Here is a 22,613-nt window from a genome sequence, read left to right as displayed (position 1 = left end):
AACGTAGATGACGTTGAAATCCTGTATGTAGATCGTTAGGGGCCAGGTTAATGTTGAAAAGAAGTATTGAAAACTGAAAAGCATTCTCCACCCTTCAATCCTACAAGTGAAACAGAGAAGACGAGAAGGTTCCTCTTTTTTGAGACTCGCAAAGGGTTATTAGTGTGAAATCCATAGATCAAATTGCTATGTAAACTTCTGAAAATTGGTTTGAGCTTTGATTTGTGTGTGTATATATATATATATATATAAACCGTCTTCGAAGGTAAGAATTTAACTCTATTATTTTTATGTAGAATAATGTTGGTTTTTTTTTTAATTCTCTGCTTTTATAGTTTCAACAAAGATCAAACTGCTTTTTTTGGTACTTCATTGTTCAATATATATATTTGATTACTATGATAATAATTTTGTGTTGTTGCGTACTTAGTTAGCACACGTTTCTAAATCTAGAGGTCGCGGTTTATTTCAACGTCATCTACGTATTAGTAGGATCAGATAAAGGAAAATTGTGCATGTTTATTAGTAGGTTCAGATGCAATGGTTTTGACAATGCTTAGTGTTAGTTGTTAGGGCTGGAGGAACTATACGTTAACAAGCTAGCTTTGAAGTGTTTGTCATCGTACCATAACTTTCCAATCGATTTGAGTTCATTTTATAAAAATTAACCAAGGCAACAAAAACAATTAATGATCAGAATAATTAATCAGTTTGGTTTGACTAAATTAATATGCAAAAGTATATTTTCGCATGAATTCTAGAAAAGCCATGCTAATTTTTTTTTTAATGTTTGGTCTCTTTTCTTTTTAATATGCTTTTATGCTATAAATTTAAACTTTATCTCATCAACATTGCCTTGGATCAAGTTCGGACAATTAACTGCCAAGAATATATAAATATAAGATATCATCAACTAAAAAAAATCACATGAAATAAATAAAAAATTTGACGACTAAAAAGGCACTATTGAAATAACCGAAAAAACCAAACTGAACCCAAACAAAAAAAAACTACAAAAAACCGAGCCAAATAAAACCGAACCAGAACTGGTCAATTAAAACTGGTTTTTGTTCTTAAATAACTGAACCGAACCAAGCCAAAATAACTTTGGATTTAGCCCAACATTATTGATTCTGTGATAGGACCTAATTTTCTTGGGCTGTGTCAGGACCCAAAGCACTAGGGTTTGGCGTTTGTACCCAAAGCTAATGGGTCCTGTGTCGGGACCCAGTTTTCTTTGGCTAAGTCAAGACCCAAAGCACTTAGGTCTGACGTCAGTACCCAAGGCTAATGGGTGTTGTATCAAGACCCAAGGTTCTTGGGTCTTAGGTTTCTAACTATAATTATTTTTATTATAATTAAATTTATTAATATAAAAATTATGATTATTATTATTATTATTGTTATAAATATTATTATTTTTATTTAAATTAAAAGTATTAATATTAAAAATAGGCATTAAATATAGAATATGCTACAAGTCGGGGGCAGAAGCGTAAAGATGACTTAGGATGTATTCTTGTTATAGAATATGGGCGGTGAAACTTCAAATAGAAACCAATTACGATAAACTGGTTTCCTAGCTATGCTAGGATTCACCTTTTAAAATATTAAAAAAATATAAGATTAAAAACATTATAAAAGCATTGAATCTGACTTCAACGCCAAATCCAATAATAATATTTATAATATTAATAATAATATTTCACTTATCTGCCAAAAGTTTTATTTTTTTTGTATAACCGAGATGAGATATAAGAAGGCCCTTACCATCACCAACATGCAAATAATCATTACCAAGATACGGTTCTGAAGCAGTCAATTTTTTTTTTTTTTTTTTTGCCAAAATTTTTATTTTTTTTAATCTTTCAAAAAAAATTATGGTTTCTCTTTGATAGTGATAATAGTTTTTAAAAATTTATTAATGATAATGATAATAATAGTAATAATAAAATTATCATTAATTTTTACACTTCAAATCAAATCATGGTTGTTTTAAAATATTGATAATATTTTTTTTCAAAATTATTAATTATCTTATTAATAATATTAATTATAATAAAAATAATTATATTTATAAAACAAGTAATACTATTTTTAATATTAATACTTTTAATTGAATAACTTAGAAAGCAGGTACCAAGGGAAAGGAAAAAACTACCAAACACCTACCTCCCAAACCAACTCTATCAAATAAAATTCCTGGCCAATTAACATAAACATTTACCAAAGAAGAGACAACTAACAACCAGAAGAACAATTACCACCTTTGCCAATGACCTTAAAAGAGTTATATGCCAAATTGCTAAGTATTGGACAGATAGCTCCCCTACCACTACCACCTATGCAGCCACCTTTCCCTACCTGGTAAAACCCCGAGTTGACTTGTGAATACCATGCTGGTAATACGGGTCATAGCATTAAAAACTACGTAGCTTTTAAGAAGAGGGTATCGCAGCTTATCAAAATCAGATGGGTCACTTTTGAAGATTCGCATAATGTGAATTCCAACCCTTTACCCAAACATGTTGTAGGTGGTAGTGGAGTGAATACTATGGAGGTCGGTAGCAAAGAGAAGGTGCTAAGAGTGACCATGACGAGGTTGTACGAGATGTTGGTACAATCTGGACATTTGGAGAAACCATCTAAACATTGCATGAGGGAAAATGATTTTTCCCATTCCATAAAAAGAAAGGGCATCACATTGATGAATGCATTGAGTTTCATCAAAAGGTTGTGAGAATGCTAACTTTAGGAGAGCTAAGGATTGAGGCTGTAAGAGATAATGAAGAGTTAGAGATGATAGAGAATCAGGGGAAACGTAGAGTCCAATCAATAGCTAATAGGCTCTCGAAATTGGTATTAACTAAGCCCTCATATGCAAACAAAGTAGACTATGGAGTGATGCCTGGAGATTATGGTTATACCTCGAATATCGAAACTCCTTTGCCGTTGTTCCGAACTGAGTTAAGTGGGCTAACTTGGAGTGGTCGTTGTTTCACACTTGAAGAACTAGAGAAGCAAAGAAAGGCTAAGGGCAAGGAGGTGTTGGACCTCGATAAAGAGTTTGAGGTAAATAAACATGTGACTAAGGAAGAAACAAATGAGTTCCTGAAATTGATGAAGCATAGTGAGTACTGTATAGTGGATCAGTTAAAGAAGACCCCTGCCAAGCTCTCCATCATGTCATTAATAGTCAGCTTCAAGCCGCATCGTAATGCTTTGCAAAAAGTACTGAATGAGCCCTATATACCCCAAGATATTGAACAAAAGACTACGGAGCATCTAGTAGGGAGGATCCATGCTGCCAATTACTTATATTTCATGGAATATGTACTTGACACTGAAGGAACTGGACATAACAAGCCCTTGTATATCACAGTCTGATGCAAAGATTGTCTCATCGGTAAATTTCTCATCAATAACGGCTCGGCTTTTAATGTGTTACCAAGGCATATGTTGGATGAAATGTTGGTAGATCCCTCACACATGCTACCCAGTGTGATGATGGCTATAGCGTGCGATGGCTCGCCAAGGCAAGTGATAGGGACAATTGAGGTCGAACTAGCTGTGGGTCCACAAGTCTTTCTAGTAACCCTTCAAGTGATGGATATCCACCCTTCCTATAGTATGTTGTTAGGAAGGCCATGGATACATTCTGCGGGAGCTGTCACCTCCTCGCTACATCAAATTTTGAAGTACATTGCCAATGGTGTTCTGGATACTGTCAAGGCTGAGGAGACCATATCAATGGTAAGAAATGTGGCAGTTCCATTCATTGAAGCTGAAGATTGTAAGGATGGAAACCTTCATGCATTTGAGGTTGTGAATATCGAGTGGATGCCTGAGAACACTGTGGTAAGGAAGCTAGAAATCTCGAAGGCCACCAAAATAGCTGCTAAAAGCTTTTTGAAACACAAGATTCCTTCCACATATGACATTGAGAAAGGAAGGCTTGAATGGATTGATATAATGAAACTAAAAGCTGTAGAATAGAGGTTTGGGCTTGGATATAAGCCCAAGAAGGAGGATTACGAGCGAGCTATTGGTGCAAGAAGGGAGAAGAGAATGGCTAGGATTGAAGGAAGGAAGCCTGAAGAAGAAAGCTTAGCCATCCCTCCAATCAGGATTTCATTTCCAAAGGCCACATATTTGATGCAACTTGACAAGGGACATGGAAACCTCCTTCAGAAGCTTTCTTCAATGAACACAAACACTCTAGAGGAAGATCAAGTTGAGGACATTGCTAAGAAAATTGAATCAGGAATAAGGGATGAAAAGATGTCGTAATTAACCATCCACACTCTGGAAGAAGTCACCGTCAGGACTTTCATTCGAAAGCTAGCCGAAGGAGAGAAGTTCTAGAATTGGGAGACCGAAGAAGCTTCATTGGTTTTCAAAATGTAATCAACAATGATTGTTGGATTATAATTTTATCTATATTATCGCAACCTCGCAGAGAGCGGCGACCCTCAATTGATTTTGGTTTTTTGTTTGCGTAAGGGAGTCACCACCTAGTATTATAGTCACTAGGAAACCTAACTGGTCTTTCAGAGATTCTAAGGCAAGGGACTGGTTGCGTAAAGGGAAGGTATTAGCACCCCTAGTATGCCCTATCTAAGGTAAGCTGCTTGGTGTTTGGTTTGCCTAATAATTGCTATGGTGTTGTTGTGTGTTTTTTTTTTAAAATCCCATTGTTTTCTTAGGTTTGATTCAAAATAAATTGATTAAGATAGAAAGCAAAGGAGATTCCATGTGCTTCAGAAGCTCATTTTTCCCTTAGAATTTCAAGAATTTGCGACTCGTAAATCGCAAGGAGAGACAAAAAGTTAAAAATCTAGGGCATTTTAAAAGCCTATTTTTGCCTTAGTGTTTTATACTCTCACAGCTCGTAAACCGTGGAGTAAAAAATTGAAATGTCCTCAATTATAATCAAGGCTTCTTTCAAGGATGTGTGCAGATTTATTATTCCTAGAAGATTATTTTGGATATTTACTACTCAGGGTTTCTTTATCCAAATATTAAGAGTGAATAATAACAAATTATTCCCAATAATATTTTGGATATTCGTCCTTTAAGAATTTCTTTATCCAAACATTAGCAGTGAATAATAGATGAATTTCCCCCAAAATAAGATTTTTATATTTTTTGGAATATTGGCCAATACCCTTTGGAGTTTTATAAACATGTTGTAAAATCCAGAAATGCAAGAAAACAAATTTTTTTTTTTTTTTTGTGTTTAAGAAATCCATGCAAAAATACATTTTCAAAACTTCTATATTTTTTTGTATAAAAAAAAGAGCATTCGAAACATGTTAGGGTATTGGTCGTATGCAATACACAAGAAATTTTTTTTTGATACATATGTATATTTGTCGCAGTTGCGTCAAAAACCGGGTATTCTAAACACGAGATTGATATATATTTTTTTTACAACATTAAAAAAATTCAGACTTTAAAATAAATATTCCAAAAAATAAATCTCTTGCTCTTTCTTTTATTTTTTTTAATAAAAAAAGTAAGTTTGGCTGGGTCACTTGCCCAAGCAAGTGACACGACTGGACACAAAAAACGGGGGCGCAGTTAACATTCAAAGAAGGCTGGCGAATACTGTTCAAGTGAATTAATTCACTTGAATAGTGCAAACACAAAACAGAAAAAAAGCATGCTGCAGGTGAAGACAAAAACAGACCTGTGAACATAAGCGAAGAAGCTGCAGCGACGTTGAAAGAGTGATGGTTGATCCGTGTTTATCTGTTTAAAATCTTTTCCTCCTACTCTGTATTTGCGTTTGTTTTTCTGGTTTTTCTTTCCTCTGCGTCTTCGTCAATCCCTCTCCAACGAGTTCCTGCACTTCCTTTGTCCCTGCTACAGATCTTATATGCCATAAAAAATGAAGCCAAGACCAATAGGTAGTCCCCGCTGGTTTATGGTTTCTCTTCTCTTTTCCTTTTTTTCTCTTCTTTCTCTTCTACTGTTAATCTTCCCAACCTCATAGTAACACTGGCGAATGAAAGAAACTTTCTCTATTCTCTGTGTTTTTCTCCCCTACTTTCTGCCTCTCTACCGTATTTTTTCTCGTCTTTCTTTTTGCTTGTTTTTCCTGCCCTTTCTTTCTATTTTTTCCTGCTCTTTTCTCTCCATTTCTCTCCTCTTTTTATGCTCTTTCTCTCTACCCCCATTAGGTCATTATAAGGGCTTATATATAGTCTAAATATATCTTTATTTAGGAAAGATTCAATGCATTAATTCTAGGATGCAAATCCCTACTGATTTGCAGTAAAAAAAACACTAAAAAGAAACTTAAATATTCTGATTCTGATGTCTGATTTCTTTCCAGTTTTTTAGAGGATGGTGTGGCTTCTTTCTTTCCTTCCATAGGCCCATCTGCTCCCTTTGAAATGAGGCAATAAAAACGTGGTTGCAGCTCCAAAAATAAGGCATGATGACAAAGGAAAACAGCAGGAATTTGAAGAGAAAAAAAGGAAAGAAATCAGATGGGTAAGGGTGCATGCTGCAAAGTCTTATTTTCCTTATTCGGCGTGGTAAAAATCATGTCATTTATGATGATCCAGCCCCCCTCTCCAGCTTTCAATATCCTTTTTCATTTCAATCCCTCATTTTAGCACTTTTCGATTCAGTCCTTGGTCAAAAAAAAAATCCTTCGAATCAGTCCCGCGAACTTGGGCTAGAACCTTCCTGCGACAGAATTCTCTACCTTCATGTTAGATATTCTAACGGGAATATCTTGAGCTTCTGATATTGAAATCAAGTGATTCAAAATCCCAAATTTATCTACGCGTTTAGGACTACAACTTTGATGAAGGAGTTGAAGTGAGATAAAATCACTTTACAGAACATAATCTGGCAGTAATCTGGTTGGTCAAAAAGGATCTCCGGGTCTAATTGAGAAACTGACTATGCCGAGAATCCTTATATGACTGAGAGTATGATCTAAGAACAAATCAACAAAATTTGTGATGGAAATAGAGTTTTTAGTGTAAAACTCGGGTCGGATCCTTTGTACGGCATAATTCTCTACCTTCATGTTAGATATTCAAACAGGAATATCTTGAGCTTCTGATATTGAAATCAAGCGATTCAAAAGCCCAACTTTATCTACACATCTAGGATTATAATTTTGATGAAAGAGTCGAAGTGAGATAAAATCGTTTTAAAGAATAGAATCTGACAGTAATCTAGTTGGTCAAAAAGGATCTCCGGGTCTAATTTAGAAACTGACAAATGCCGAGAATCCTGATATGACTAAGAGTATGATCAAAGAACAAGTCAACAAAGTTTGTGATGGAAATAGAGTTTTTAGTGCAAAACTCGGGCCAGGATCCTTCCCGCGGCAGAATTCTCTACCATTCATGTTAGATATTCAAACTAGAATATCTTGAGCTTATGATATCGAAATCAAGCGATTCAAAAGCCCAAATTCATCTACGCGTATAGGACTACAACTTTGATGAAGGAGTCGAAGTGAGATAAAATTGTTTTAGAGAATAGAATCTGCCATTAATCTAGTTGATCAAAAAGGTACTTGATCTGACAATGCCGAGCATCCAAATCTGATTGAGAATCTGCCCTAAGAACAATGATTCGTAGGACCTAATAAAGGTGTAGGTCAATTTTTCAACATGTCTTAAGTGACAGAATATAGCTAGGATGGTCAGATATCGTATGAAACCAAGTCAAAATCAGAGCCTAAGTTGGAACAAAAAAAATTATGACAGCAATAGAACCATTTTTTTAGTGCAAATTCTGAGGGATTTATCCAACCTTAAAGACCAGATAAAGAAGGAACGAATTTAGTATTATGAAGAGATCAACCTAAGAAAACGTGATGATTTTGGTAGAAAAGGGGAAGGATAAAAAGAGCAGAAAACAACTCAAACAAGGTTTTAAAAAAAATATTTATTTCTCTGCTTTTGTCAATCTTCTAGCAAACATGAGCCAAACTCCTACACTCAATTCAAAAGAGGTATACACCGTCTCCAGCACATGGGGTCCAAGATTGAGTAACAACAGATGCCCCCTCTTTGGAGTTAAAATTAAGTTAATTAATGTGTGGTATGTAGTTTATGAAAGTATTGTGTGGAGGAAAGGGGGTGACGAATCTAGAAAGATCTGTCTCATGACTTTCGGTGAGATTTCGAGTAGGAGGATGAGGGAATTAGGGTTGAGTTCCTCATAGAAACTGTATATTTGGATGTTAGCTAACCAAGAAAACTGGTCTTACTTAATTTCAAGATGTACAACTCCAGTTATGAGTTACCAACCGAGACTGAGTTGTGACTGATTCTTTAGAGCAGTAGGACTGATTAGTTGATGAGAAATTTTGATTATCTTAGAGGCAGAACTTGGTTCTCCTTCCTTCAGAGAACTTGTAGCCTTATGTCTTAGCTTTCCAACAAGATCTACCTCACTTAAAATGGAGTTCTAGAACTCTAGATATAGTTACAAATGGGATGAGTGTTCAAATAGTAACAGTTGGGTAGTAACGGTTGGACAGTAACAATTGGACAGTAACAGTTAGGCAGTAACAGTTCAATGTCTAGACAGTAATGATTGGATAATAACAATTCAATGTCTAGACAGTAACAGTAGACTTTCACTTGAATACTTTATGTAAGAATATAAAAGAATTGTGTCATACGAATACTTGCACATTGAGATACTAACTCTAAAAATATACATGTCATATGTATGTATGTTATTATGAGGAAATGAACATGCATAGAAAGTAACATATGAATAATGAAAGAATATGGATTCTCTATAATATCGGCTTGAAGGAATCATAACCAAAAACTTCATTGTGATTCAGGAGGAGTAACCAGGAATGGATCTTCTGTTAGGGGAGGTAATGAGATAGGCGGAGTAGGTGCGTGATTTTCCCTCCTATTTGCACTTATACAACTTAAAATTCTTCTGGTGATTGCAATTACAATAACTATCGTGTTCAATGTAAATAAAGTCTAGCGTATTGACACGACCAAAAGATTGATGTCTTCTCCCAAATGTAGAAGTGTTGAAGTAGTAAATAACCTGGCAAGATCGGGGTCGAACCACAGGGAGGTTAACTATAAAAATTATAAATAACAATAGCACAACAACAACAATAATAATAATAACTAATAATACTACTACTACTAATAATAATAATAATAGTAGTAGTAATACTAATACTAACACTAATACTAAAGTAATAATAGTAATACTAGTAGTAGTAGTAGTAGTAGTAGTAGTAATAGTAATACTAATACTAATAGTAATAATAGTAGTAGTAGTAGTAGTAGTAGTAATAATAATAAAGAGGACTTTGAGATGTAAGATTAATGTGAGGATTAAACAATGATAAAAACAAATGTCAAGGTTAGAGGATCCACTAATGGTACTTTAAATAAGAATAATATAAACTCTTATTACTCAACTGGAAACCACATATAAAGGAGGTTCCAATCAGATTATAAATTGTTAACATGATTACATTAATTATCTTATTTGAGTAATGCCAATACTTGTAAATATTATCAGGTATTCATGGTGATAACTTATGTTAACAACAAATAATAAAATTTATAATATTAATTATCACAGAAATAAAAATATTTATAAACCAAAATAATAATTTTTTAATATTAAAATTAAAAAAAATACTTATAATACAAATAATAATATTTTTAATAGTAAAACTCTAATCTTAGCAGATTTGAGCATTGCTATACCTAAAGGAACTTATGCTTGTATTGGTAGATCTTACTATCTGCTATCACTATATGCTTGCCATGATGTTAAAACTTCTAGAATGAGATTTTAGCTTGAAATCGAGGAATATGTGCTTAACATTATAGTAAAATAGCATTTACAACTATTTATGTCCATCGCCTTTAAGCTATAAGTAATTAATATATATATATAAGGAAAAAAAAAAAAAAAGAGGTCATGTCCCACGCGATTTATTGTAAACAAAAAAAATGGCATCATATTTTGATATTGGTTTACACTAGGTAACTATTTGGACATAGACTTGTGTTTAGAAATGTAGTTAATATTTTTTTAAAAAAATTATTTAAAAATAAATTAAAATAAAATTTTATTTTTAATATTAATATATTTAAAATATCTAAATTCCTTTTTAATTTATGTTCACTGATGGTTTAGTTTTGTTTTTTAAATTGAGTTTTGTTGTTTTAACACCTATATCGGGATTGACAGATTACAGAAGCCCTGATTACAAAGGTGCTGGTGTCATAGATGTTAATTACAAATGCCCTGTCATAATTAATAGAATTGTGCAGTTGAGTGTTGAAAAAATTGTAACTCCTGATGTAATGGAAGTCGATGATTTTGATGCAACTGGGAGAGGTGTTGGAGGGTTTGGATGTACTGGTATTTGAGCTTCCTGTGATTTGTAATGTTTATTCTAAAATGTTTCTATTTCTTGGTGTTTAAATTTAGCGAACAGATGGTAGACTAAGCAGTAAAAGTTTTGGGTTTGGTGAAGGAGCTCCTTTTATTAATGAAGACACCTGCAACAAGGCTATATATATAATAAAATGGTTTGTTTTTCATGTGTTCTTCATCTCCTTTTTTATCTTTTTATTAAGCACATGCATCAAGGCTATATATATTTTATTGTTGTTTGAATTGATCAAATCACACTATCTTGTTGCTTAACCTCAAGCATTACTCCGTTGTAAGAAACTTGACCGACTAATTTCAAAAATACATGGAGGATAGGTCGTTCTATCAAAAGATATTGTATGAACATTTCTTTGCAAGCTTACACACACACTGAATCTCCCTAATTTACTTGTAAAAAGATGATGGCTTCACCATTTTAAGTGAGAAACTTATAAAATAGAGAAAAAAAAAACCTTAATCCATCTTCATCATCTCTTTACAACTTCATATTATAAGTTTGCAAGTCATAAAAGAAAAGACAAAAACAAATGAAGTGTTGGTTTAGTGGTTAGGCACCGCTATATCCCTGTAAAGGTGAGAATACAAGTTCGATCCCTATGAAGTATACTTATTGGAAGAGGCAGCCACAAACCTTGAACGAGACTAGTCTCACTCTTTAGAAAGGGTGTGAGGATACCCGAAAAGCACAAAAAAAAAAAGGCAAATCAAAGAAAGTCCCATAAACCCATACAACAAACCTAAATTGAAAATCCTATTTAAATGTACTTTGTTGCTACTGCTACCGCTACTACCACCGTTTCTGATGGTGATGTTGTTCGTGCTCGAGCTCGTGCTTGTGCTCGTACCTGTGCTTGTGCTCGTGCTCGTGCTCGTGCTGCTGTTATTGTTGTTGGTGCCGGTGCTGGTGTTGGTGGCTACTGCTTGTAGCGGTTGAGGTGTTGCTGCTAGTAGCTGTTGTGCTGCTGCTAGTGATCGGGTCTGTTTCAATAAATTAAATGAGTTTTTGCAGGTGAAATATGAAAGAATATTTCGGAATTATATGTCTAAAAATGATGATTCCATGTATTTCAAATATTGTTGATAAAGAAGTTAGATTAAAAAATTGAATATTTCTTTCTTCCTTTTTTTTAATCATGATTAATAGAGACATAGAGAGCGATTAAAAGGATGTTATGGGCTGGGTTTTTCTTTTTCTGTTAATTTCCTAACAGAACAAGCCTATTCCAAAAACCATAATGTTTAGGATAGAAAATCAGGATTTTTTTTGTTCTGAAGTTAATTTCTGGGGCTTTTTTTGGGGTACAATTTGGCCTTTTTCTTTCTGGAAAAGGAACTGTCCATTCTTTTAACAAACAAAATGCGTAGTGATGTTTTAAAACCCATCTTCCCAACCAAACACATAAATTTAAATGCCAAATCAAAGGAAAGGTCAGGAATAGAACACTTGGCTGTTGAAAACTCGAAATACCAATGAAATGCACGTAAATTTTGTTCTTACCTGGCTACTTGTAGAGAGTCCAACATCATAAACCATGGTGAGATCAGTCTTGAAAAGTCCAAATGATCGCTGAGAACCAGGTCCAGGTTTCAAGTCTCCGTCATAAAGAGCAAAGAGGAATGTATCCACTGATTTTCCTGGCATGAGTGGAGTGCCCACCATCGATCGAAGGTGTGCAATCAAATTGCCATTGTAAGCCTTGGCATTCTCAATGCTTGGCCCTACGTCGTTGTCATCTCCTTTAAATGGCCATCCAGTCTCAGCCACCACAATCTCAACATTCTTAAATCCCATAGAATTCAGTGCAGAATAAACTGCATCCACCTGCAATTGATTAAACCACTTGTCAGTAGCATTTTTATTCGATCATCTAGTGATACAAAGCTTTCGCACTTGCAATTAGATTTACTCTCACCTGAGCATCGAACATGTTCATGTACTTGATCTTAGTGTTTCCATCCATTCGTCCTGCATTCGGCTGGAAAAGGCAAAAAGCAAGAGTCTCAGGCCTTGTATCGCTTCTGTAGGCAAAGTAAGGGTAGGGATTGATTGCGAAAGGCGAACCAGTCGCACTATTAAACTCCAACAAGCCCTTCATCAGATCCCCATAACTTGGATCAAAGCTTCCAGAAGAAGGTGGCTCAGACTGCTTAAGCACTCCAATCGAATGAACTGTGGAGACCTTAATTTTACCCCCGAGCGATGCGTCATTTAGAGCATTCTGTACATTTTGCATTGCTGGTAAGAGCTTGTTCATGAGATTCTGGTCATTTGAAGTCATGATCTCGTTGCCAACAGTGATGAGGATGATATTTCTAGCTGGATAGAAGGGAAGCACGTTTGTGTTGATCCAGCTCTTGGCAAAATTGGGATCAGAGGCTAGTCCTGGAATGTCACCATTTGCAGTGCCGATAATGATGGGGCGGAATCCGGGACCGATGATGTACTGATCATTGCTCATAGGAGGGGTAAGCACACTGAGACACAATATTTAACGTGGTTCGGCAAAATTGCCTACATCCACTCATTTTATTTAGAGATAGAGAAAGAATACAACACATGGAGGAGGATCACATCCACTCAACTCCCATCTCTCATTGCTACATGGCAGCAGCTGCTGCTGATGGCAGCCCTTCTCTTTCTTTCTCTCTTCTTCTCTCTACATGTCTCACAACTCTCACACTTTGCTCTCTAAGATCATGCCTCTTTTATAGGCATCAATGGCAGCTCCTCTTGCTCCTTTGTCATCAATGGTGGCTGCCAAACTCATCTCTTCTTCAACAAAGATGGCTGCCAACTTCTTCTCTTCTTCAACAATGGTGGCTACCAAAGTCAAGTTGCCAACCAACAAGCCTCCTTCTTTGACAATGTCAACATAATTGGCAATATTCCAACAGATAACAATTCCAATTCCGGTGTTGGCTAAGGCTTTGATTATGGCGGGGTCCGATCCATATAATCGGACCTTTTGGATTGAAGTGGATTGAAGAAGCTTTGCGGTGGATGATGGTGGTGGAAGGTTGTCCTCAAGTTGGCCATAGTTTATACCGATGAATGACTGCGAGTCTGCACAAAAAGCAGCAAAAATGAAAGCAGATGATCCAACATCAATTTTTAAACGACAAAACAGAACAACAACATTTTTTGTTTTCATAGACTGAAATGAAGACAGCTCAATTAAAATAGAAAGAGACGCAAACTTGCTTGCGATTTTTACAGTCTGTAAGGAGGAAAGGAGAAGGAAAGCAACAGTATAAGGAAGCACCGCCATGGCTCAGGATGAGCGGTTTCTATTCTGCATTATTTGAAACTGGAGTGGGCATTAAATATAGAATATGCTACAAGTCGAGGGCAGAAGCGTAAAGATGACTTAGGATGTATTCTTGTTATAGAATATGGGTGATGAAACTTCAAATAGATACGATAAACTAGTTTGGTGGCCATGGCTACTCCGTGGACTTACCTTTTAAAATATTAAAAAAATATAAAATATAAAAGTATTGAGTCTGATTGTAATACCAAACTCAATAATAATATTTATAATATTTCATTTATTTGCCAAAATTTTTATTTTTTTTAATCTTTCAAAAAACATTTTGGTTTTTCTTTGATAGTAATAATAGTTTTTAAAAATTTATTAATGATAATAATAATAATAAAAAAATTATCATTAATTTAACACTTCAAATCAAATCTATGGTTGTTTTTCAATATTGATAATAATGTTTTTTCAAAATTATTAATTATTTTATTAATAAAAATAATTTTATATATAACACAAGTAATACTATTTTAAATATTAATAATTTTAATTATAATAAAAATAATAATATTTATAACAATAATAAGAATAAATTTTATATTAATACATTTAATTATAATAAAAATAATTATATTTAGAAACCTAAGATCCAAGAACCTTGGGTCTTGATACAACACCCATTAGCCTTGAGTATTGACGCCAGACCTAAGTGCTTTGGGTCCTGACTTAGCCCAAGGGAACCGGGTCCTGACGCAGGACCCATTAGCCTTGGGTATAGACGCCAAACCCTAGTGCTTTGGGTCTTGACACAACCCAAGAAAATTGGTCCTAAAGCAGCATCAATAATGTTGGGTTGGGCAAGTTTTGATGGGGTAGGACCCAATGTTGGATCCAGCGGCACCTAGACCCAAAGTTATTTTTACTCGGTTCGGTTCAGTTATTTTAGAACAAAAAATGGTTCAAATTGACCGGTTCTGGTTCGGTTTGATTTGGTTTAATTTTTTCCGGTTTTGACTTGCTTTTTTTCGGTTTGAGTTCAGTTTGGTTTTTTCAATTATTTCAATATTGCCTTTTTAGTCATTAAATTTTTTATTTATTTCATGTGATTTTTTTTAGTTGATGATATCTTATATTTATATATTCTTGGCTGTTAATTGTCCGAACTTGATCCAAGGCAAAGTTGATGAGATAAAGTTTAAATTTATAGCATAAAAACATATTTAAAGGAAAAGAGACCAAACATAAAAGAAATAGCATGGCTTTTCTAGAATTCATGCGAAAAATATACTTTTGCATATTAATTTATTCAAACCAAACTGATTAATTATTCTGTTCATTAATTTTTTTTGTTGCCTTGGTTAATTTTTATAAAATGAACTCAAATCGATTGGAAAGTTACGGAACGATAACAAACACTTCAAAGCTAGCTTGTTAACGTATAGTTCCTCCAGCCCTAACAACTAACACTAAGCATTGTCAAAACCATTGCATCTGAACCTACTAATAAACATGCACAATTTTTCTTTATCTGATCCTACACAACGTAGATGACGTTGAAATAAACCGTGACCTCTAGATTTAGAAACGTGTGTTAACTAAGTACGCAACAACACAAAATTATTATCATATTAATCAAATAAATAATTGAACAATGAAGTATCAAAAAAAAAATCCAAATTAGAGGTCATTTTCATCCACATGCTAATAAATTGGCACAACCACATACTATAAAAGACAAGCCATTATAAAAATAAAAAAAATAAATTAATGTTTAACTATCATTATTATTAAATTCAGTCTAACTTGGTATGTTAATTTGTCATTTTAGTTGAAACTATAAAAGCAGAGAATTAAAAAAAAAACCCAACATTATTCTACATAAAAAATAATAGAGTAAAATTCTTACCTTCGAAGACGGTTTAATATATATATATATATATATACAAATCAAAGCTCAAACCAATTTTCAGAAGTTTACATAGCAATTTGATCTATGGATTTCAACGTCATCTACGTTGTGCCCACGTATTAGTAGGTTCAGATAAGGGAAAATTGTGCATGTTTATTTCTACAGAGAACCTTTGAAACTTGGAAGGATAACTTGTCTTCAAAGAATTTATAAGCAGATGCAATGGTTGTGACAATGCTTAGTGTTAGTTGTTAGGGCTGCAGGAACTATACGTTAACAAGCTAGCTTTCAAGTGTTTGTCGTCGCACCATAACTTTTTGTCAAGGAAGACACAGGTGTTTTATGGTTTCATTTCCTTTTTTATCTTTTTTTTAACCACCTGTAACAAGGCTATGTACGATATCTGACCATCCTAGCTATATTTTGTCACTCATGACATGTTGAAAAATTGACTTACACCTTTATTAGGTCCTAGGGATCATTGTTTTTAGGGCAGATTGTCAGTCAGATTTGGATGCTCAGCATTGTTAGATCAAGAACTTTTTTGACCAACTAGATTATTGCCAGATTCTGTTCTCTAAAACAATTTTATCTCACTTCGACTCCGTCATCAAAGTTGTAGTCCAGGACGTGTAGATAAATTTGGGCTTTTAAATCGCTTGATTTCGATATCAGAAGCTTAAGATATTCCCGTTTGAATATCTAATGTGAAGGATCCTGACCCGAGTTTTGCACTAAAAACTCTATTTCCGTCACAAATTTTCTTGATTTGTTCTTAGATCATACTCTCAGTCATATCAGGATTCTCGGCATTGTTAGTTTCTGAATTAGACCCGGAGATCCTTTTTGACCAACTACATTACTGCTAGATTCTGTTCTCTAAAATGATTTTATCTCACTTCGACTCCTTCATCAAAGTTGTAGTCCTGGATGCGTAGATAAATTTGGGCTTTTGAATCACTTGATTTTGTTATTAGAAGCTCAAGATATTCCCGTTTGAATATCTAAGTTGAAGGCAAAGAATTCTGTCACGGGAAGGATCTAGCCCAAGTTCGCGGGACTGATTAGAAGGATTGTTTTTGGACCAAGGACTGAATCAAAAGGTGTTAAAATGAGGGATTGAATTGAAGAAGGATATGAAAAGCTGGAGAGGGGGGCTAGATCATCATAAATGACAGGAATTTTACCACACCGAATAAGAAAAATAAGACTTTACAGCATGCACCCTTACCCATTTGATTTCTTTCCTTTTTTTCTTTGCAAATTTCATGCTGGTCTCCATGGTTGTCTTGCTTATTGGAGAGCTGCAGACCACGTTGTTATTGCCTCATTTCAAAGGGAGCAGTTGGCCTTATAAAAGGAAAGAAAGGAGCCACACCATCCTCTAAAAAACTTGAAAGAAATCAAACATGATCACAAAATCAGAATCAGAATATTTCAGTTTCTTTTTTGTGTTTTTTTACTGCAGACCAGCAAGCATTTGCATCCTAGAGATAATGCATTGAATCTTTCTTAAATACAGATATATTTAGACTATATATAAGCTGTTCTAATGACCTAACGGGGCAGGAAAGAAGAGCAGAAAAAAAACAGCAAAAGAAAGACAAGAAAAACGCAAGAGAGGTAGACAGTAAAAAAAATAAAATGCAAAAAATAGAGGGAGTTTCTTTCCTTCATCCTTGAGTTGCTGTGAGATCAGGAGAAGAAAAAAAAAGAAGTAGAAAAAGAGAGGCAGCCGCAGGAAAAACAAGAAAGAGCAAGAGAACACAGACTCCACCAGCACATCACAGCTCCATCGTCATTGTTTTTGTCCGTCAGGAGGCACGCGTGAGCTGTTTCTTGGTCTTTTGTTTCATTTCCTGTAGCACAAGATCTACAGGTGTTTCTTCCCTAGTGCTCCAACTGTGAGAACTTTAGGGACCCTCATGTTCTTTTCTCTTATTACCCCTGCTGGAGGAAAGGTTAGTCGGCCATGACTTTGTCTTTTTGTTCGTAATAAAGCATGCTTTCCTAGTTTCTGTTTTGTTTCTCTCTGTTGGCGTTGTGAAACGAATAAGGCAGTTTTGTTTTTTCGTGCTTGGGATGAAATGCAACAACAATTTTTAAAGAAGTTTTTTTCGTCTCACAGAACAAACTCTTTCAAAAAACAATTCATCACTTTCACTCAAAAGTCCGGAGAAACATTTTACCAATGTTGGGATAGGTATCGAGACTTGCTTAATACTTGCCCTCATCATGGTTTTGAAACATGGAGATTGGTTTCACATTTTTATGAAGGGTTAACACCTAGAGATAGGTAAATGGTTGAATTGATGTGCAATGGAACTTTTCAAGATAAAGACCCTAATGAAGCAATGGAGTACCTAGACTTGCTAGCCGAAAATGCTCAAAATTGGGACACCACGGGTACTTATGAGGCACCAAGAAAAACTCAATCTCATACATCTAGTGGAGGTATACACAACCTTAGGGAAGATCATGACCTCCAAGCTAAGTTTGCATCTTTAGCTAGAAAAGTCGAAGCACTTGAATTAAAAAAGAGTGGTCAATTAAAATCCGCTCAAGACATTGTGTGTCAAATTTGTGAAACCAAGGAACACTCAACAAATGATTGTCCAACTTTGCCTTATTTTAGGGAATGCCTCCATGAACAAGCCCATGCTTTAAACAGTTTCCAAAGGCCCAATCATAACCCATACTCACAAACGTATAACCCTGGTTGGAGAAATCACCCAAATTTCAGTTGGAAGAGTGATAGCAATAATACACAAACTTCACAGCCACCATTTGAAGCACACCATAATTTCCAAAATTCTCATGGATATGCACCTCCTTATGCTCCACCTCCTAGAAGAAATCTTGAGGAAACATTGCATGCATTCATTGAAAAGCAGGAGACAATCAACACTCAACTTGCTCAAAGCATGACAGATTTTAAAGATACTCTCGCAAAGTTAACATCTACTCTCAGTTTCCAAGAGAAAGGTAAGTTTTCATCTCAACCACAGCAAAATCCAAAGGGGCAATACAATACAAATGCAAGTAGTTCTAGAAGCCAACACATGGATCAAGTTAAATCAGTCATCACTCTTTGTAGTGGTAAGGTTATTGAAAAACCCACACTTGAACCTTGTGAGAAAGATGAAGAGTTTATCTCTGAGGGTAAGGAAGAGGTTGAACCTGAACATTATAAAGAAAAGGCTGATTCCCCGCCAGCACTCTCATTTCCTCATGTTAAGACCAAACAAAGAAAAGTCAATCACAACTCTGAAATCTTTGAAACTTTCAAACAGGTAAGGATCAATATACCTTTGTTGGATGTTATTAAACAGGTTCCTTCCTATGCTAAATTTTTGAAAGATCTATGCACTGTGAAGAGAAAACTGAATGTGAAAAAGAAAGTCTTTTTAGCTGACACTACCAAAAGATTGATGTCTTCTCCCAAGTGCAGGAGTGTCGAAGTAATAAATAACCCGGCAAGACCGGGGTCGAACCACAAAGAGGTTAATTGTATAAATTATAAATAACAATACGATAACAACAACAATAAGAACAACAATAACAACAATAATAGTAACAGTAATATTAAGAGTAATAATAATAATACTCAGTACGTGGCGTTGTTATACCTGAGAATGATATAAAAGATCGGGTCACAGGTTTCCAGCCTATATACTGAGTTTATGAAAAGATCAAAGAGATATATTATATAATATAAACAGATTTCTGATGCGAATGAACAAGGCAAAACCAACAATGTCAGGATCCTTGATCAAACATAGAGCATACTTAACGTACATATAATATAACAAGAATGTAAATAATAATAATAGTAGTAGTAATAATAAAGAGAGCTTTGAGAGGTAAGGTTGATGTAATGATTAAACAATAATAAAAACAAATGTCAAGGTTAGAGGACCCACTAATGGTACTTCAAACAAGTATAGTATAAACTCTTATTACTCAATTAGAAACCACACATAAAGGAGGTTCCAATCAGATTATAAATTGTTAACATGATTACATTAGTTATCTTATTCGAATAATGCTAATACTTGTAAATGTTGTCAGGCATTCATGATTATAACTTATGTTAACAACAAATCAAGTTCCTTTCATAGCTCAGGTGTCGGTTATACCATACAGTATGGGCTATGAAAGTGCCAAGTATTTGTTGTACCAAGTGTTATGCAACATAAATCTAGATTAACCATTTAACAAGCAAAGTATTAAAAGTGAACAAGATAACAAATATAAAACATGTTAGTATCCAACATTAAGGTCCATGTTAAGTTTACATTATACTTATTCTCACACCATTAGTGTACCCTTTTCACCTTTACATAATTAACTTAGCTAAACATAATGAAAGAAAGAAACATAAATGAACAAGATAGGAACATAAATGAGAAAGAAGTTAACTAAATAAAGGAAAGGAAATGAAGTGCATAAACTTGATATTAATGAAAGCAAAACATAAGAAATACAAAGAGAGAAAACAAGAGCATGATCTTGATCTGGAAACCAAGATGCCTCAATACATGGTAAATGCCTCCTTTTATAGGCCAAAATTTGGAACTATTGATTTGTTGACTAATTGATGAGTGGGTGGCCACATCTTGACTTGGTGACAATTCTTATCTTCTTGTCTAAACAAAACATCATTTCTGACATCATAATTTGCACAGAATCCTCATGAAGCTTCTAGGAAATTGTCTCAGATTTCCAACAAAAAAAGGATGAGGTCATTTGGACTTTTATAACTCAAGATATGGGCTGAACACTGAACAGTGTTTGGGTTGCAAGACAGATTCGGACTTCTTCGTTGTTCCAACAATTTGGACTTGAAAATGGCCTTTTTAATTCTTGGGCTCCTCATGAAAGTTGTAGGCCTATGTTTTACCTTTCCATCCATATAAAGTGGACCTAAATCCGAGATCTAAAGCTCTAGATATGATCCAATTACCGAGCAATGTTCCGGTTTGGACTGCACCAGCATCTCTTTTTTACGTTTGGCCATCTCTTTGTCCTTTCACTTTCAATACTTAAACTCATCAATCAATCCTTTCATTTATGTGTTAGGCCTGCATTTAAGATGAGCATTTACCATAAATTAAGGTATCTTATAGTATCAAACTTGTTATTATAAAACATGCTTTAGTTAAGGAGTTATTGATACTTCAAGTGCAAAATGATGATATAAAACCTTGATAAGCATGCACTTTTAAGTACTAATCATTACCCAAACAAGTAAGTGTCATTCTTCAGAACAATAATGCTTTGAAATATAAAGACCCTGGTTGTCCTATAATTTCTTGCTTTATTGGAGAACATAAAATTGAAAGAGACTTACTTGATCTTGGAGCTAGTGTGAATTTACTTCCATATTCAGTCTTTCAAAGTCTCAATCTAGGTGAGTTAAAACCAACCTCTGTAACTCTTTTACTTGCTGATAGATCTGTAAAAGTGTCTAGAGGAATAGTTAAGGATGTGTTAGTACAAGTTGATAAATTCATTTACCTTATAGATTTTGTTATCTTGGATACACAACTTGTTGAAGCAAGTAATTCAATTCCTGTCATTTTAGGACGTCCATTTCTTGCCACTTCTAATGCATTGATTAATTGTAGGAATGGACTGATGAAGCTATCATTTGGAAACATGACATTGGAGATGAATATTTTCAACATTTACAAGCAACTTGGAGATGATAATGATTTACAGGAAGTGGTCTTTATTGAAAAATTAGTTCATGATCAATTTCAAACCACTTCCAGTGAAACTGAGATTGATGAATCTGATGATTTGCAAATGGTCTATTTTCAGAAAGAATCAAAGGCATGTAATTGGAGACTATAAATTGAAGAATTGCCACCATGATCAATTTCAAACCACTTCCAGTGAAACTGAGATTGATGAATCTGATGATTTGCAAATGGTCTATTTTCAGAAAGAATCAAAGGCATGTAATTGGAGACTATAAATTGAAGAATTGCCACCATGATCAATTGAGTTCATACCTTCAAGTGTTCAACCACCAAAACCTGAATTGAAGTCGTTAGCATTTAATCTCAAATACTCATTTTTGGGAGAAAATGCTACTTTAATTTCTAGTAATAATCTCTTCCAAACTTAATGCACATCAAGAAGGTAAGTTATTACAGACTCTAAAAATGCACAAAAATGCATTAGGATGGACCATAGTTGACATAAAAGGAATTAATCCTTTGATTTGCACACACAGGATTTATTTGAGGAAATGCTAAACCCTCTAGAAAAATGCAACGAAGGCTTAATCCTAATATGAAAGAAGTGGTGAAAGATGTAGTCATTAAGCTTTTAGATAATGGAATCATTTATCCTATTTCTGACAGCAAATGGGTAAGTCCTACCCAAGTTATACCCAAAAAGTCTGGAGTCACTGTGATAACAAATGAGAAAAATGAGAAAAATGAGTTAATTCCAACTAGGACTGTTACTGGTTGGCGCATGTGCATTGACTATAGAAAACTTAATTCAATGACTAGAAAAGATCATTTCCCTTTACCTTTCATGGATCAAATCCTAGAAAGAGTTGCAGGTCATGAATTTTATTGTTTCCTAGATGGCTATTCAGGTTACAATCAAATTGAAATTGCATTGGAAGATCAAGAGAAGACTACTTTCATATGTCCATTTGGTACTTTTGCATATCGAAGGATGCCTTTTGGATTATGTAATGCACCAACCATGTTTCAAAGATGCATGCTTAGCATATTCAGTGATATTGGTATTGAACGTTTTCTTGAGATTTTATGGATGATTTTTCTATTTTTGGTGATTCATTTGATGATTGTTTGACTAACTTAGAAAAGGTTTTAAGCAGGTGTGAAGAGAAGAATCTTGTACTGAATTGGAAAAAATGTCACTTTATGGTAACAAACAGCATTGTACTTGGTCACATTGTTTCATCGAAAGGAATTGAGGTTGATAAATCTAAAATCGAGTTAATTGCCAACTTACCAACACCA

At 34.5% G+C, this 22,613-nt stretch overlaps 1 protein-coding gene across 1 annotated transcript; it reads right to left on the bottom strand.

The window, feature by feature from the left end:
• Nucleotides 1-10,973: 10,973 nt before the first annotated feature.
• On the bottom strand, nucleotides 10,974-13,702 carry LOC118050918 (glucan endo-1,3-beta-glucosidase 7). The gene is made up of 4 exons (XM_073404209.1): nucleotides 13,342-13,702; nucleotides 12,348-12,855; nucleotides 11,933-12,256; nucleotides 10,974-11,412 (listed from the first exon to the last, which is right to left on the bottom strand). The coding sequence occupies exons 1-4, from the start codon at nucleotides 13,584-13,586 to the stop codon at nucleotides 11,083-11,085; spliced, it is 1,407 nt and encodes a 468-aa protein (XP_073260310.1). The 5' UTR covers nucleotides 13,587-13,702; the 3' UTR covers nucleotides 10,974-11,082.
• Between the last annotated feature and the right edge of the window lie 8,911 nt (nucleotides 13,703-22,613).

This window comes from Populus alba, chromosome 14 (genome assembly GCF_005239225.2).
Source record: "Populus alba chromosome 14, ASM523922v2, whole genome shotgun sequence".
Taxonomy (NCBI): Eukaryota; Viridiplantae; Streptophyta; class Magnoliopsida; order Malpighiales; family Salicaceae; genus Populus; species Populus alba.
The sequence above is the reverse complement of the archived record's forward strand: the minus strand, read 5'-3'. Positions and strand labels throughout refer to the sequence as shown.